The 13,759-nt window shown below is 44.4% G+C and overlaps 1 protein-coding gene across 35 annotated transcripts in view; it reads left to right on the forward strand.

Moving 5' to 3' along the window:
- The window catches only part of ADGRL3 (adhesion G protein-coupled receptor L3), an 804,652-nt gene that overhangs the window by 684,836 nt on the left and 106,057 nt on the right, over positions 1–13,759 (forward strand). For all 35 annotated transcript variants that reach the window (XM_074950298.1, XM_074950299.1, XM_074950303.1 and 32 more), the window contains one exon: positions 3,238–3,458. In XM_074950298.1, the coding sequence (XP_074806399.1) occupies positions 3,238–3,458 (221 nt within the window). The remainder of the gene's footprint in view (positions 1–3,237; positions 3,459–13,759) is intronic.

A 13,759-nucleotide genomic window follows, 5' to 3' on the forward strand; every position in this document is an offset into this window, starting at 1 on the left:
GAGGGGTGGGGCTGTGGGCTGGTGGCAGGAAGGGGTCAGGGCCGTGGGTTGGTGGCAGGAAGGGGTCAGGGCCGTGGGTTGGTGGCAGGAAGGGCAGAGGGGTGGGGCTGCGGGCTGGTGGCAGGAAGGGGTCAAGGCCGTGGGTTGCCGGCAGGAAGGGCAGGGGGTGGGGCTGTGGGTTCCCAACAGCCCGTGAAGTTTTACTCCAGTCCGCGCAAGGCCCAGGGAAATGACCTTTGTGCTGGGTACTCCACGGAGGTTGGACTTGGGATTCACACCCACACACCGTGGGCAGGCAGCAAAGCTGGAGCATGGTATAACTGTGGCCATTAGGGACTGTATCAATAGTTGCTGCCCTTACGCATCTGCTAAGTGGAGAATCTGAATCACTTACCAAACCATCACCTAGCACTTACACAGCACTTTTCATCGGCAGATCTAAGAGCACTTTACAGATGAGGGTCAGTATCATTCTCCCCATTTTACACATGAGGAAACTGAGGCCAAGGAAAGGGTCTTGCCCAAGGTCACCCAGCAGGCCAGTGGCAGAGCAGTTAATAGAACCGAGCTTTCCTGAGTTCCAGTCCTGTGCTCTATCCACTAGGCTATGCTGCTGCTGCAGCCATTCACTTTAAGCCACTGCAACATCAAAAGAAAACATTTCTAGAGTCTCTTAAACTGTCCAAGCAGCACGTTCACATGTGTATTTTTTGACATTTTACTGCAGAGGGGAAAACTGGCATGGGCTGGCCTAACCCTGATTTAGGAGAGCCCTAGTGGACAGGAAACGTGAGTTTTGGCTCCCAGAAATTCATCCTGACAGGTTCTGTCCGGTTTTGGGGGGAGGGAGAGAGGAAAGGGAAGGCTGGGACGTCTTGTGCTCCCCTGATGGAAGAGGTGGGACACTCAGCCCCAAAACCAGTGAATGTCCTGAGATATGCTCCAATCTGGGGAAACCTGTGGAGGCCAGAGCCATCTGTACGACAGCCTAATGCATAACCACTTCTTCCTGTCCCCTCCCGCCTGGAGCGGGGAGCTGGGGCAGGGACAAGGAGCCATGTCCTGCTTGCCAGCACCAATGCCAAGCAGTCCCTGGCGGCTGTTCCCTCCCTCCTTCGATGCACGCGGTGGCTTGGGAGCCCACATAAGGCGATGCTGACTCAGTCAGTACGGTCCGCCGTGAGGAATCCCTGGCAGGGTTGAAGGGGCCCATGTCATGGAGAGTAGCCCAACCTCACCCCTCCCACCTGGAACATCCAGCCCCCAGAGAGCATCTGGGGTAAGGGGCTTGTCCGTGATCAGGGAAAGGATGGGAAATGGAGGCAGATCGCCGCACACCAAATCTGCCTCCCTTTGGTCCCTTCCACTCGTGGAGAAGGAGGGGATGGTTAAGCCTGATGGCAGCTGAACCAAAAGCCCTAACGGTTTCAGTCACCTGCCGTGCTTCCCAATGCTCTGCGGCTGGTGTGGCCAGTGGGAGAGGGAGGTTTTCCTTTCACTCCTCCAGAACCGTCCGTTAGGGTACAAAAGGGGCGGTGCTGACCTTCCTCTCTTGATCAATGGCAAAATGAATTTTGACCTCAATAGGAGCAAGACTGTGCCCTGACTCTACCCTTTTCCAAGGTGCCTAAGGGAGTTAGGTGTCCAACTCCTATTGACCTTTAACATGGTTTGGGTGCCTTATTCCCTTAGGTTCTTTGGAAAGCTGCAGCACAAGTCATGCGTCAGTGCCCTACTTGGATAATCATTTCAGTAATTCCATGTCAAAATAGACAAATGGCATGCTCTTTGTGTTTTTAAACTCCATTTAGAAATGCTATTCTCATTTGCCAAAGCATCCCCGCCCCTTGGTGAATGTCTCTAGAAATATGCTTTGTCAGGATTCCAGTCTTCATTTTCCCCAAACAGTCACTGCATATACTCCATATTCAAAGCCACGCGATCCTTCCCTAACGTAGGGGCACTCCTTCATTCCTGGCTAGTGTATTCTCATTATTACTGACATTTTTTTCACTGGGAACCTGTTGCAGCAGGGAGTTTTCACCTTTTCACAATTTTTTTCAGTGATATGCCAGTGTGCTCACTCTCTTTGTAGGATCATGGGCTACCTCTAGCACATGGCCAGGTACAATACAATAGACATCCTGGGCTCGAGCCCCGTGGCACTGGGGAGAAGCTGAAGACTGCAGAGATCACTGAGGTTATGTTGTTGTCCAACCCTTTGTCAGTGCAGGCTTGTTCCCAGCATTGTATCTGTTCAGGGCCAGTTTGATCTCAGTGGATGGGTGTGAAGTAAGGTCTTGCACTGGAATTCTGTCTTTTCACATTCCCCTTCCCTGCCTTTTTTTTTTTAAATTCTCTTATCTCAGCCCCTCACCCAAACTGCTGAGCAATGGAGCCCGCAGCATATGCCCGCCCCTGCTGACAGCACCGAAGAGCATTCACATGGCAGGTCAACATCTTGAAACTTGCTCACGCAACAATAGTCAACAGAGGCATCAGAAATAGAAACATGGTCTTTATGATTCCTCAACACAAGCCCTTGATGTATTGAGGCACTTCGCCATCAAATCCAAACACGTGCATATATATGTGTGTGTCTATGTGTAAATAATATATGTGTCTATATATAATAATACATGTATCAGGCATATATTACACAAATCTACATTATATAGAAAATTATACACATGCACATGTATATAAATATATACATACGTGTATATAATACATATGTATATACTATAGACATATATAACTTATAAATAATATACAACAGAAATATATAATATATTTTTAAGAAAAATATATTTAAAGTGATCTGAGTTTTTGTTCTCATATAATGTCTGTTGATTAAACCAAGGTGTTAGAATATTTCTTTGTCTTATTCCTGTTTTATATTGATAGTAAGAAACAGGGAACAATTGCTTCAATGATTTGAATCTGAAGATGTTCCCTACTAAGAATCCAGTTTGATATTGTGGGAGTGTAGGAGCTGGGTACAAGAGTTTCAGCCAATGATATGCTTAGGATAATATGCATAGAACATAAGTTTCTTTGGGTAAATTACAGCCACGTATATATATTTATACACATACAGAGAGAGAGTCTAGGACTAATATTGTGTGTAATAACCAAGGATATCAGTTGGTTTTGTTACAATAATTTTAATAATTTTGTTTGGGAGCAAACCTCTGCCTGTTTTCTTTTTGTTTTGTTTTTTTTGGACTCTCCCAGATCGCCTGTGCTGTGTTTGCTGCCCTCCTGCACTTCTTTTTCCTGGCGGCATTCACCTGGATGTTCCTGGAGGGGGTGCAGCTATACATCATGCTGGTGGAGGTGTTTGAGAGTGAACACTCGCGAAGGAAGTACTTCTATCTGGTTGGCTACGGAATGCCCGCGCTCATCGTGGCTGTCTCAGCGGCCGTCGACTACAGGAGCTATGGCACAGATAAAGTGTGAGTTGAACTCTGCCACACTTGGACCTGTGGAAGAGAAGCAATGGGAGTTTGTGGAACTTTTCTGGGGAAGGACCCGCCCAGTTCCTGTGGGTCTCATGAGAACCAGGCTGGGAAACCTTCCTAGTGTTTGTCCCTCTAATGTATTCATAGAGAGCAGTCCCATCTCCCCTCAGCCTTCATTTGGTTAGGCTAAACAAGCCAAGCTCCTTAAGTCTCCTGTCATGAGGCAGGTTCTCCGTTCTTCTGCTCATCCTAGTAACCCTTCTCCCACACCTATCTCTGGACCCTGCACAGTCATTGAAACCCTCTGTTCACCTATATGCTGGGCATTAGTCTGCAGGCGCTATGCAGCCATGACCCATAGCAGGACTTGGCCCCATAACTGTTAAAGGGCTCCTTGTCTCATGGACCACTGCCAACCACACCGCGTCACTCAGCGACATACAGGGCAGCTGTCCCCCTTGGCAGAGATTCACAGGGATATTTTCGTTAAGGAGGGTGTGAGGAGGGTTGGAGCTCCATTGGAGCTGCACTGCTAATGACTCTATAGCCTTGGGCTGCCTTTGGCCACCCTCCAAAGAGAGGGAGGTTCTGCAGCTCAGAGCCACTGAGTGCAGCCTCCAGCCACTGCTTCCAGTGCTTGGGAGAGTGAGATTCAACAGCAGCTCAGCCAGCTCCTCTGCCCCAAGCCTCTCCTGCTCTCGCCTCCCTTGTGGGTGGGGAGTTTTCACACAGTCAGGAGGAAGAGGGCAGAATGCCACAGAGGCAGCCTCCCCCCGACCCTTTCTGGGGGCACCGGCTCCCCTCCACATTTAGATGAGAAAAAGAACATGGCGCCCAAATCTCAGACCTGTGTTTTAGGGACAAATGACCAGTTTTTCCACCTCTTTGGAAAATTTAAGTTTAAATGAATGTGTCATGCTGGATATATTGATGAAGCCTCATTATCATGGGGTAGCTGGTCCCCGTGAGTGGATCAGGACCACTGCCCCGGGTCACAGCAGGTGGACCCAACTGAGTCAATTAAAGGGAGCAGGGCTATCCCTGACCTCTAAAGTCCTGTCAGAGGGCAGGAAGGGGAGGAGTGACTGGGACAGACTGTGCGGAGGGAGCGAAACCACAGGGGAGTGGAGGGTCCGTGGAACAGGGGACTTGGTGCTCAGAGAGGAAGCCTGGTGCTGGTGTTCCAGAAAGATAAGGGAGCTGGCTGGGGCTGGGAAGCTGCAAGAAGTAGGGACACCAGAGATCCCTGGGAAGGGGAGCCATGAAACCCTAGGACACAGGGTGAGCTGAGGGACTGTTTTGTTTGTTTTTATTTGGATGGTAAGCCTGCTTAAAGGAGACTGGGCATGGCAGGCTATCCTTGGAAGCTGGGAAGAAACCCTGTCATGTCACACACTCTTATTATCTTCGTATCTATTAGGCTATCACCTGGAGGTCTCAGCTGTACCCAGGTCCCATTGTGCTAAGCGCTGTACAAACATATAGTAAGAGACAGTCCCTGCCGCAAAGAGCTTACAGTCTACATAGTCAAGACAGACAAATGGTGGGGGAAGGAAGGATTGTTATCCTCATTTTGCAGATGAGGAATGGAAGCAGAGAGAGACAAAGCGACTTGCTCAAGGGCACCAGTCTCCTGAATCTTGGTCCAATACCTTAGTCACAAGTCTGTCCCTCTTCTCTAAGAAAAGAGTGTTTCTCATTTAAATGATGAACCACTGCATGTCTAAAAACTGTGTTCTATACAATTACCAGGGCCGTCAAGCAAAATAGGCAGTGACCAGAGAGTGTATGAGACTCTTTGCAAGTTGGGACAGCTACATCATTTATAATTATGAACATTTTAAAGTGTTTTCATCAGTGCTGAAACTGGTATCAAAGCACTCTTTAGATTATCATGCAACACGGTCTAATGGCAAACAAAAGGAAATTTCAGCCTTTGATTTTCTCTGCTGGCTCCCTTACAATGACTGTAGCAATGCATTTTATTATTATTTCAATTTCTTTTGTGAGGCCTATATTTTCCCCTTCTTTTTAGCAACGATACAGGCAGAAAGAGAAGGCAGACAAAACAGCGAGCCAGTGGGGCCCCAGAGCCCTCCAGGACAGCGGCTCAGGGCACAGCCGCAGTGACAGCTAGTTCCGCGTTCGTTCCATTTGCAAAATTTCCACCCAAAATAATAGCAGCATAGATGCTTCTAGTTCTTTGCTGGAGTGACTCTGTAATCTAGCGGAGCTGCTTATGTTCTGTTACAATATCGGGAGATGGACTTAGATAGCAGCTGAACATTTGCTTTGTGTGCCATCGGTGGGTATGAGTTCAGTTTTGAGAAAATATTCTTCTTTGAACATTCAGAAATCTTTTCAAACATATTTGTTCTAACAGAAAGGCTTGTGGAAGTCTTACCGACTTTTATAGAAGGTTTACATTTTGGGGAACTTTGAGTGGCGCGCACAGTATCAGGTAGGGGAGAGTACATTTTCAAGAATTTGTATGTAGATGCCAAGCTCCCTATCAACCTAATCAAAGGAGTTTCACCATAGACCTGCCTTCAGGTCTGAAGAATAGAAGAGACAGTAAGTGTCACAAAATGTTTAGAGCACGTTGGGGGGGGGCAGTTCCCAAAGGGTCGTCACTTGGAGGGAATCGAAAGGAAACGTCAGCAGAACATTGCAAGACCCTCTTCAGTGAGAATTATTTGCCCACCAAAATTTAACTTTCTACCCACTTAGATTATCACAAGGACTTTGTTAATAATGGAAATCATTAATAATAATGTTCCAGAAAGTCATAATTCCTGTCCTCTGGTGCTCTGAGAATGACTGACCCATTTTCCTCCAACTTTAAACAAAATAAAAAGTCACCTCTGTATAGAGACCGCAGTTGGAAAATTTCAAAGCTGTGAGCTGCAAAAACCGTGGATTAGAATAGAAACGGTCAGGGTAGAATTTTAAAGCAACATATTCCATGTACGACCTGGGTACAGGCCAGTTATAGCTGTTATTGTTACTACACCACACTTCAGTAACAAACATAAACAGTGAGGGGCTAGGAAACTTGTAACAACTAGGGGCAGATTTTAATCTGTTACGTTGTTAGAAATGTGAAATACTTGTATTGGCTTCAGCAGATTTACTTCAGGTTTACACTGGTGTATACACCTGAGAATTTAGCTTGTAAAATCCAGTAAAACTGTCGCTCCAAACTCATGTCACCCATCCAAGATCACAACTAGATTGTCTTCCATCTCTGCTTGAATCCTGAAAGGTGGAAAAATTGGCTGTTGATTTCCACCTTCAGTTTTAGTACATGCTTATTACCTTGATGATTCTTGAAATATCAGAGCTTAAAAATGTAACATTTTAGTACTGTATGTGGAAAATTTCAGAGCTTTCTCAAGTGTATTAGTTGTTATTTTGATTTCTCCCCCATACATGCACTAATAGTGTCTGGCTTTACAGCTGAGATGATATGAAAAATAGCAACAGTCACACTAAGGAAAAAACCCTTTTATGAAGACTCTGAAAATTTTCTGTCCAAATTGCTTTTCCTTAGAAAATTGGGTTTTTGACAAAATGAATGTTTTCACAAAAACAGATTGCTCAGAAAAAATTCAGTTTTTCATGAACAAACTGGATGCCCCAAACCTGAAATATTTTGATTTGGATCTGCTGCTGCAGTGCCTCATGGGAGTTGTGGTTCAGTTGACTTCTTTCCCCTCCCCCCATTCTCCTTAATGGACTAGGTTCATCATCCTGATGACATCTCCCCCTCATCATGAGATGATATCATAGCGGGTTGTAGGAGATACAGTCTGACAAAGGAGTTCGGACTATAGTGAAGAATGGGAGCATGAGTCACCCAAACGACAACTCCCATAATACACCATGGTGGCATTTCAATATTGAAATATTTCAGTTTGGGACCAAAATATTTTGATGTTCAAATTTTCACTGAAAAATAGAAATTTGTCTACAGGAAAAAACATTTTCCAACCACCTCTACCTACAGTAATTTCTCTGTATCATCTGAGGAACATACAGAAATTTTATTGACCCTCAGCTGGGATGAACTACATAAATTTTCCACCTGTGAGTAATACAGCCATTGTATATTCAAGCCAGAAAAACCTCCTTTCCTCAAATAAATTGGTTAGTCTCTAAGGTGCCGCAAGTCCTCCTTTTCTCCTTTCCTTGCTATACCATAATTTTGTCTCGTTATTTAATACTCACAGACATAAAATATTATGCATACACTTATAAAGCATAAAGTATTTGTTTATAATCTGTAATTTCAGAGTGGTCAATTTTATCACGTTCTAACAGTGGAAAATAAAAACATACTAGATGTTTTGTATAACTAACATGCTCCATCTGGTTGATGGATGATGATGTATTTTACTGTATAATGTTATTAGAAGGGTAGAACTGATTAGAATTTGTGGTAAACTATATGCCAGGCATACATAATTTAATTGTGAGAAGTTGCTTGGTTATTTGTGAGACAATCTGCAGAATAAATTTCTTGCATCCCCCTATTTTGTATTTGTTTTAAACAGAGTTTATAGAGTTTCTAACATTATTCATAAAATATCTTTTTCTGTCTAGCATTTGGTCACAATAATTATATGTCTCCGAATGATCAATTTAGATGCCTAATGTAGAATTTGGGGGTTTCTTTGTTTGTTAATCTGTTGCCAGTATAACACATGCCCAGATTATACTGTCAGAAAATGGTCATTTGCTCCTGCGTTATTCCCTTATTCATCATGTGTTGTTTATGGCTCTCCATAGCATCCCATGCTCTGGTATTCATACTGACATCCTGCAGTAGCTGTTCAATAGTGATACTATTTTAAGCTTAATTACATCAGGGGCTGGCATTGACTTTTTAGGAGTAGTTCACACCAGCCAGATTATGAGACGCGGGGCTAATTACTTTGGTTTATGATCTGCAAGTAGGCAGCTGCATGTTGATTACCTTAAAAGATTTCCCCCATTTGGAGCTGAACGGGGCTATCCATGACAGCTAGCTGAGCAGGATTTAGCCTTTTTTTACCCATCATCCCTAATACATGATATTTAACAGTGCACCTAGATTAACAAAAAAATGTGTGCATCTCTCCCCTGGTTCTGTGTTGTCTCGTATGTAAAGGTGAAATAGATAGAACCCCATTGCAGACAGTGGGTGTGTCTACACTGCAGCAGGGAGTGAGCTTCCCAGCATGGGTAGCCAGACTCACCCTACCAGGATTTGAGCTAGTGTGCTAAAAAAAAGCAGTGTGAAAGTTGTGGCTCCGGTGGGGACTCAAGCTAGCCACCCAAGCTCAAGGTGATAGCGTTCCAACATCCACATGGTTATTTTTAGCGCTCGAGCTAACAGGCTTGTTAGGTCATGAACAGTTCGTGCAGTCTAGGTCTCCTTCTTAGCAGTGTGAGAAAACTGAAGCTCTTACAGATAATTGAAAGCAAATGTCATGAACAACAAACAAATCACCACCTGGGACTGGTCTCTAGTTTAGCTGCAAAATAAGATGGAGTTTGACGATGCTGTATCATTTGTTTTGGCCTCTCTGATGGCCAAATCCTTCCTTCTAGTCCCCAGACCAAGTGTCAAGCTGTGTGCTGGGCGGATCTGCAAAAGGAAGGGGGAATGTTTAAACTGTTTTTTAAAAAACTTTGACAATGATTTTTCCCTATAATGTAGTGTGAGCAAAATACCTGAGGGTATGCAGTGTGGCAGAAAGGTTTGATTGGCTCCCATTTTAGATGATGGCCCCCATCCAGCGAAATATTAATGCGTGTGCTTAACTTTGAGCATGTGAGTTGTCTTGTTGAATTCAATGGAATTACTTAGATGCTTAAAGTTAAGGAGATTCTTGAATGTTTTGCTGGATCAGGGCCTTAACTGGCTCTCTTTTGGGACGACGTGCATAACTCACTTAAGTAATGTGGCTAGCCAAACCTGATAACAACAAACTGTCCTATCACCATAACCCCTCATGTATTCTATACTGATGCCCATTAAAGAGCTCACGGAAGAGGAATGAGGCATTGGCCATCTTAGTATTTTTTATTCAACATACTTGTAGGTAAACTCATCCTGTGGCGAGCCAAGTCCTTTCTGCATCATGCCAGGGCTCTGTTTGCCTTTTGTTTTGGTTTGGTTTTGGGATGCGATAAAGCTGGGTATCAGTTGACAATGATAAATCTATCATGATGTCACAGCCGCTAACTTCAGTGTCCAGCTTCCTATATTTTATGCATCATCATATTGTTGAAAAATAACTGCTAACTAAAGGGTATGCCTTTGATAGGGCGGTGTGCTTGTTTTATCTTCAGTTTTTACACTGCCCGCTCCTTGCTTGTTCAGGCCCGTGGGAGCAATGTGGACACTGAAATGTAGTAAAAAGAGAAAGCATATTCCACCCTTCAAAGGCATGTATTATACATACATATCCAATTACTGTTACCACACACCGTGATGGAGGCTCTATAGCTCTATGAAGCAAACTCCCAAACTCCCATGAAGAGTATGCTCACTTAGATCTCTTCAAATGTTATGGTCCAATGGCAGCTAATGATTGTTTATTGGTTCCATTTAATGCACACTAGGGATACTTTAGTGTTTGATTTCTCTTCATGCAAAAAACAGAGCAAACCCTTTGTAGCCTTTATTACTTGCAAAAAAGTGTTGGTTCAAGATAGCTAACTTGTCACTGTGCGAGGGAGGAAATTAAAAAGTGAAGAAAAGCAATGCCACACACCACCTTAATAGCACAGCACTGAACGTGTCTGTTCATCTCTTTGGAGAAGAAGGGAATGGTTTTATTGTTTGTAAAATGTATGGTGCATGCAGCATCCGTGCAATGTCAGATCATATGATATGCATTGTGCTAAAAGCAGAAGCATCTCGTTTGTTGAATGGCTGTTGGAATGTAAACTTGCAATATTACAAGTCAGCGTTCAGAGTGCAGCTGTGTACTAGGGTCAGAAGTAGTTCCACAGCCTGAGATTAGCAACTTTTGGAGCTGAGTTGCCTGATTGCTTCCTTCTTTCAAGGAGTTCATTTATTCAGCTCACTGTGTTTGTGCTTTTGTTTTTAAGGAAAGAAAAGCTCAGTGTGGTACTTGTCTGATTAGCGATTTGCATCTCTGCGAACGAATTGGCAGGATGCCCAAGTTTTGATGTTTTGTTCTTAATTTGCATTTTTAATGAGGTCTGACTAAATGGGTTCAAAGTTACATCATTATAAACTGACCACAAAAAGACTGACTTTTTACCCCCTTATGGATTAGACATATTACTGCAGAGTTCCATCTGTCATTCAAGAGAGCGGTACTTGGTTTCTTAGAAAGAGACTTTTCCATTAGAACAACTGCAAAATTGCAATGCAACCTTTAAGGTTTGCATGCAAAAAGAACCTTTGCTAATCTTGACAGTCCATGCTCCAGTCTTGTCTGTGTGGAGTGTAAGCGTGTCAGGGTGGGCGCTATCTCCTACTCTGTGTTTGTATATGTCTAGCACAATGGGGCCATGGTTTGGCTAGGTGTTATCAAAATGCAAATAATAAAAAATAATACACTTGGATCTTGGGCATTCCACAGCCACAGAATTTGCCACAGAATCCACCCCATGACCAAGATTGTGCTCTGAAATCTATGGGCCAGATTTTCTAAAGAGCTCAACACTGCATACGTCCCGTTGAGTGTCTGAGCCACTAATGACTTGGCTGCTCACAAAAGAAGTCACTCACTTTGTTCTTCCATTGAGTTCAGTTACCCTTTTCCTCCTTTTGCAGCATTGTATTTTTCCCTGTAATGTAAGACAGAGTGGGAAAGGTAAACAGGTGTAGCCGTCTAGCAGAGAAGGAGAAATGCATGGTGCATCAACATGCTTTTCTGGATTCTGCAGAATTCAATTGAAGGCCCTGTTTTCATTTCCTGATGGTAGTACTGATAACTAGAGCTCAGCGAATACAGCAAAACACCACTCTCAAACATTCCTTCGGGTTCTAATCAGCTGTGGGAATCAGCCATCTTCATGCCCCTCAATGTTCACGATCCATTATTAGTCACAGTCCATTTAAGTCAATGGAGCTGTGCTAATTTACACCAGTGGAGAATCAGGCTCCGGGACTGCATCACAGTTTTGCAAGTGAGGCAGATAAGCAGGCAGGATGCATGGTTTGCGGGGCTGCCAGTGGATGGGAAGGGCACAATGCTGGCCTTGAGGAACAGTGTATGGGTCAGAGACCTATGATGAGAGAGTCTGTGGCCAAAAACAGCACCAGCAGCTGTGGCCATATGACTATCAAGCTAAAAAAGGGAGTTTTGCCACCCTGCTTGCCAAGAGCTAGTAAAACCCTAAGTACTCAAGGAGGAACAATTTGCTTTGCAGTTGTAAATGTACCATGCTCCCTCAACCTGCTTAGCAGAATTTGCAGACAGTGAGATGTGGTCATTTTGCCTGCTGGCAGATGGTTTCCCTGTTAAATGTATGATACAGTTTGAAATACTTGGAGAATTTTTATTTTAAAATCACAAAAAATGCCCTGTCCTTAACTGACAATATTGTTATAAGGTACGGCATCGGTGATGGGTTTGGCAGATCCCGTGTTCCTGAGTGAATTTAGAGTCGCAGTGTTATTCTACGCTTCCCCAAATAATTACCTGTCAACCAAAAAATTATCAAGTAAAATGAACAAAAGGCCAGATCTTTGGCTGGCTTAACTCCTTCGCCTTCAGTGGGGCCATATGTTGTAGCCTAACTGGATGGACAGTTCAAGATCCAAAACCTCATCAAGGTCTTCATCAGCATCCAGGACTTTTTGTATAGGTTTGCTATTGCTCCCTCTCCCACTGCCCCACCCCAGGGAAACATGCTTTGAAAGGAAGGATGCTCCTGAGGTTAAGATACCAGACAATGATTCATGAGTTCAGTTCCTGCCTCTGCCAACACACCTGCTCTGAGACCTTGTGCAAATCATTTTGTGTCTCTTTGCCTCAGTTCCCCATCTGTAAAATATGGGTAATAATACTTCCTTTGTCTGTTAGTCAATTTCGACTGTGAGGTCTTCAGAGCTGGGTCTGACTGTGTGTTTATACAGCACCTAGCACGGTGGGGCCTGATCTCAGCGAGAGCCTCTGGAAGCTGCTGCAATACAAGTAACAAGACATTTTAAAACAGAAAGAGTTGGAAATCACTCATTGTGCATAGCTACTGCCAGACACATCTAAAGCAGTTTTAGCGTCCACCAAGGCGGCAGAAATCCAGAACTCCTGTCTTGACATTAAGAAACCCTTTTCAGCATGTCTCTCACGTTAGGATGTTGATGCACGGCTTCAGTTCCAATTCAGGAGTTAGATCCTAAGTAGCAGATATTTTTTAATCTCTCCGCACTCCAGTTTCTGTTTTGGCTCCGTGCAAATATCGTTATGTTGGTGTATAACCCGTTTAGATTTTTATAGCCATTCAGACCCTAAGGCTACGTCTGCACGACACACTGCTAGTGGCTGTATGCCTGCGTCCGTGTTGCGTCGTGTAGCTACACCTGCCAATGAAAGGCTGTGGCAGGGGGGAAGCCGTGGAAAGAGGCTTCAGCATCTGACTGCTGCCGGAGCCTTTCCCTGCTTCCAGAGTCTTTCCCTGCAGCAGGGAGCTGATGGAGTCTTTCCCTACTGCCGGACTCTTTCCCTGTGCCAGAGTCTTCTCCAGCCGATGGGAAAGGCTCCACAGAGCACAGGACACTGCACTGCCAAGAATAGTGGTGTGGAAAGGGAGGCACTGCTTGGGTGAGTAGAGAGCCATATAAAGTATGTACTCTGGGACATACCCTCCCTCTTCAGGAGTGTCTTTACTCACCTAAGCTGTGCCTCGCTATTTGTACCCCGCATGATGCCAAAAGAAGCCAGCAGCATAGATGAGCCCTAGGTTGGTAAAGTTGGGAACAAAAGCCTTGTTTCTACAGTTTTGCAGTTTGATGGTTTAATTTTTGATTTTGCGAATCCTGAAATTCTTCAGTGTACAAAGAGACGGTTGTTTTCACCGTAGCATTTCAATTCCAGGCTTTGACCCCTTCTCTGGGTCTGCTAGCACAGACCCCTGTGCTCATCGGCTTAATCTGCAGAAGGGAGGTTTAGGCTAGATAAAAGAAAAAACTTTGTAACTATAGAAACTAACAAAGTATAGGAAGAGGTTGCCAAGCGAAGTTGTGGAACAGGATTTTAAGAGCAGGTTAGACAAACACCTGTGAGATATGGTCTAGGTTTACTTTGCCCTGCCTCAGTGCAAGATGA

Source organism: Natator depressus, chromosome 4 (assembly GCF_965152275.1).
Source record: "Natator depressus isolate rNatDep1 chromosome 4, rNatDep2.hap1, whole genome shotgun sequence".
NCBI lineage: Eukaryota > Metazoa > Chordata > Testudines > Cheloniidae > Natator > Natator depressus.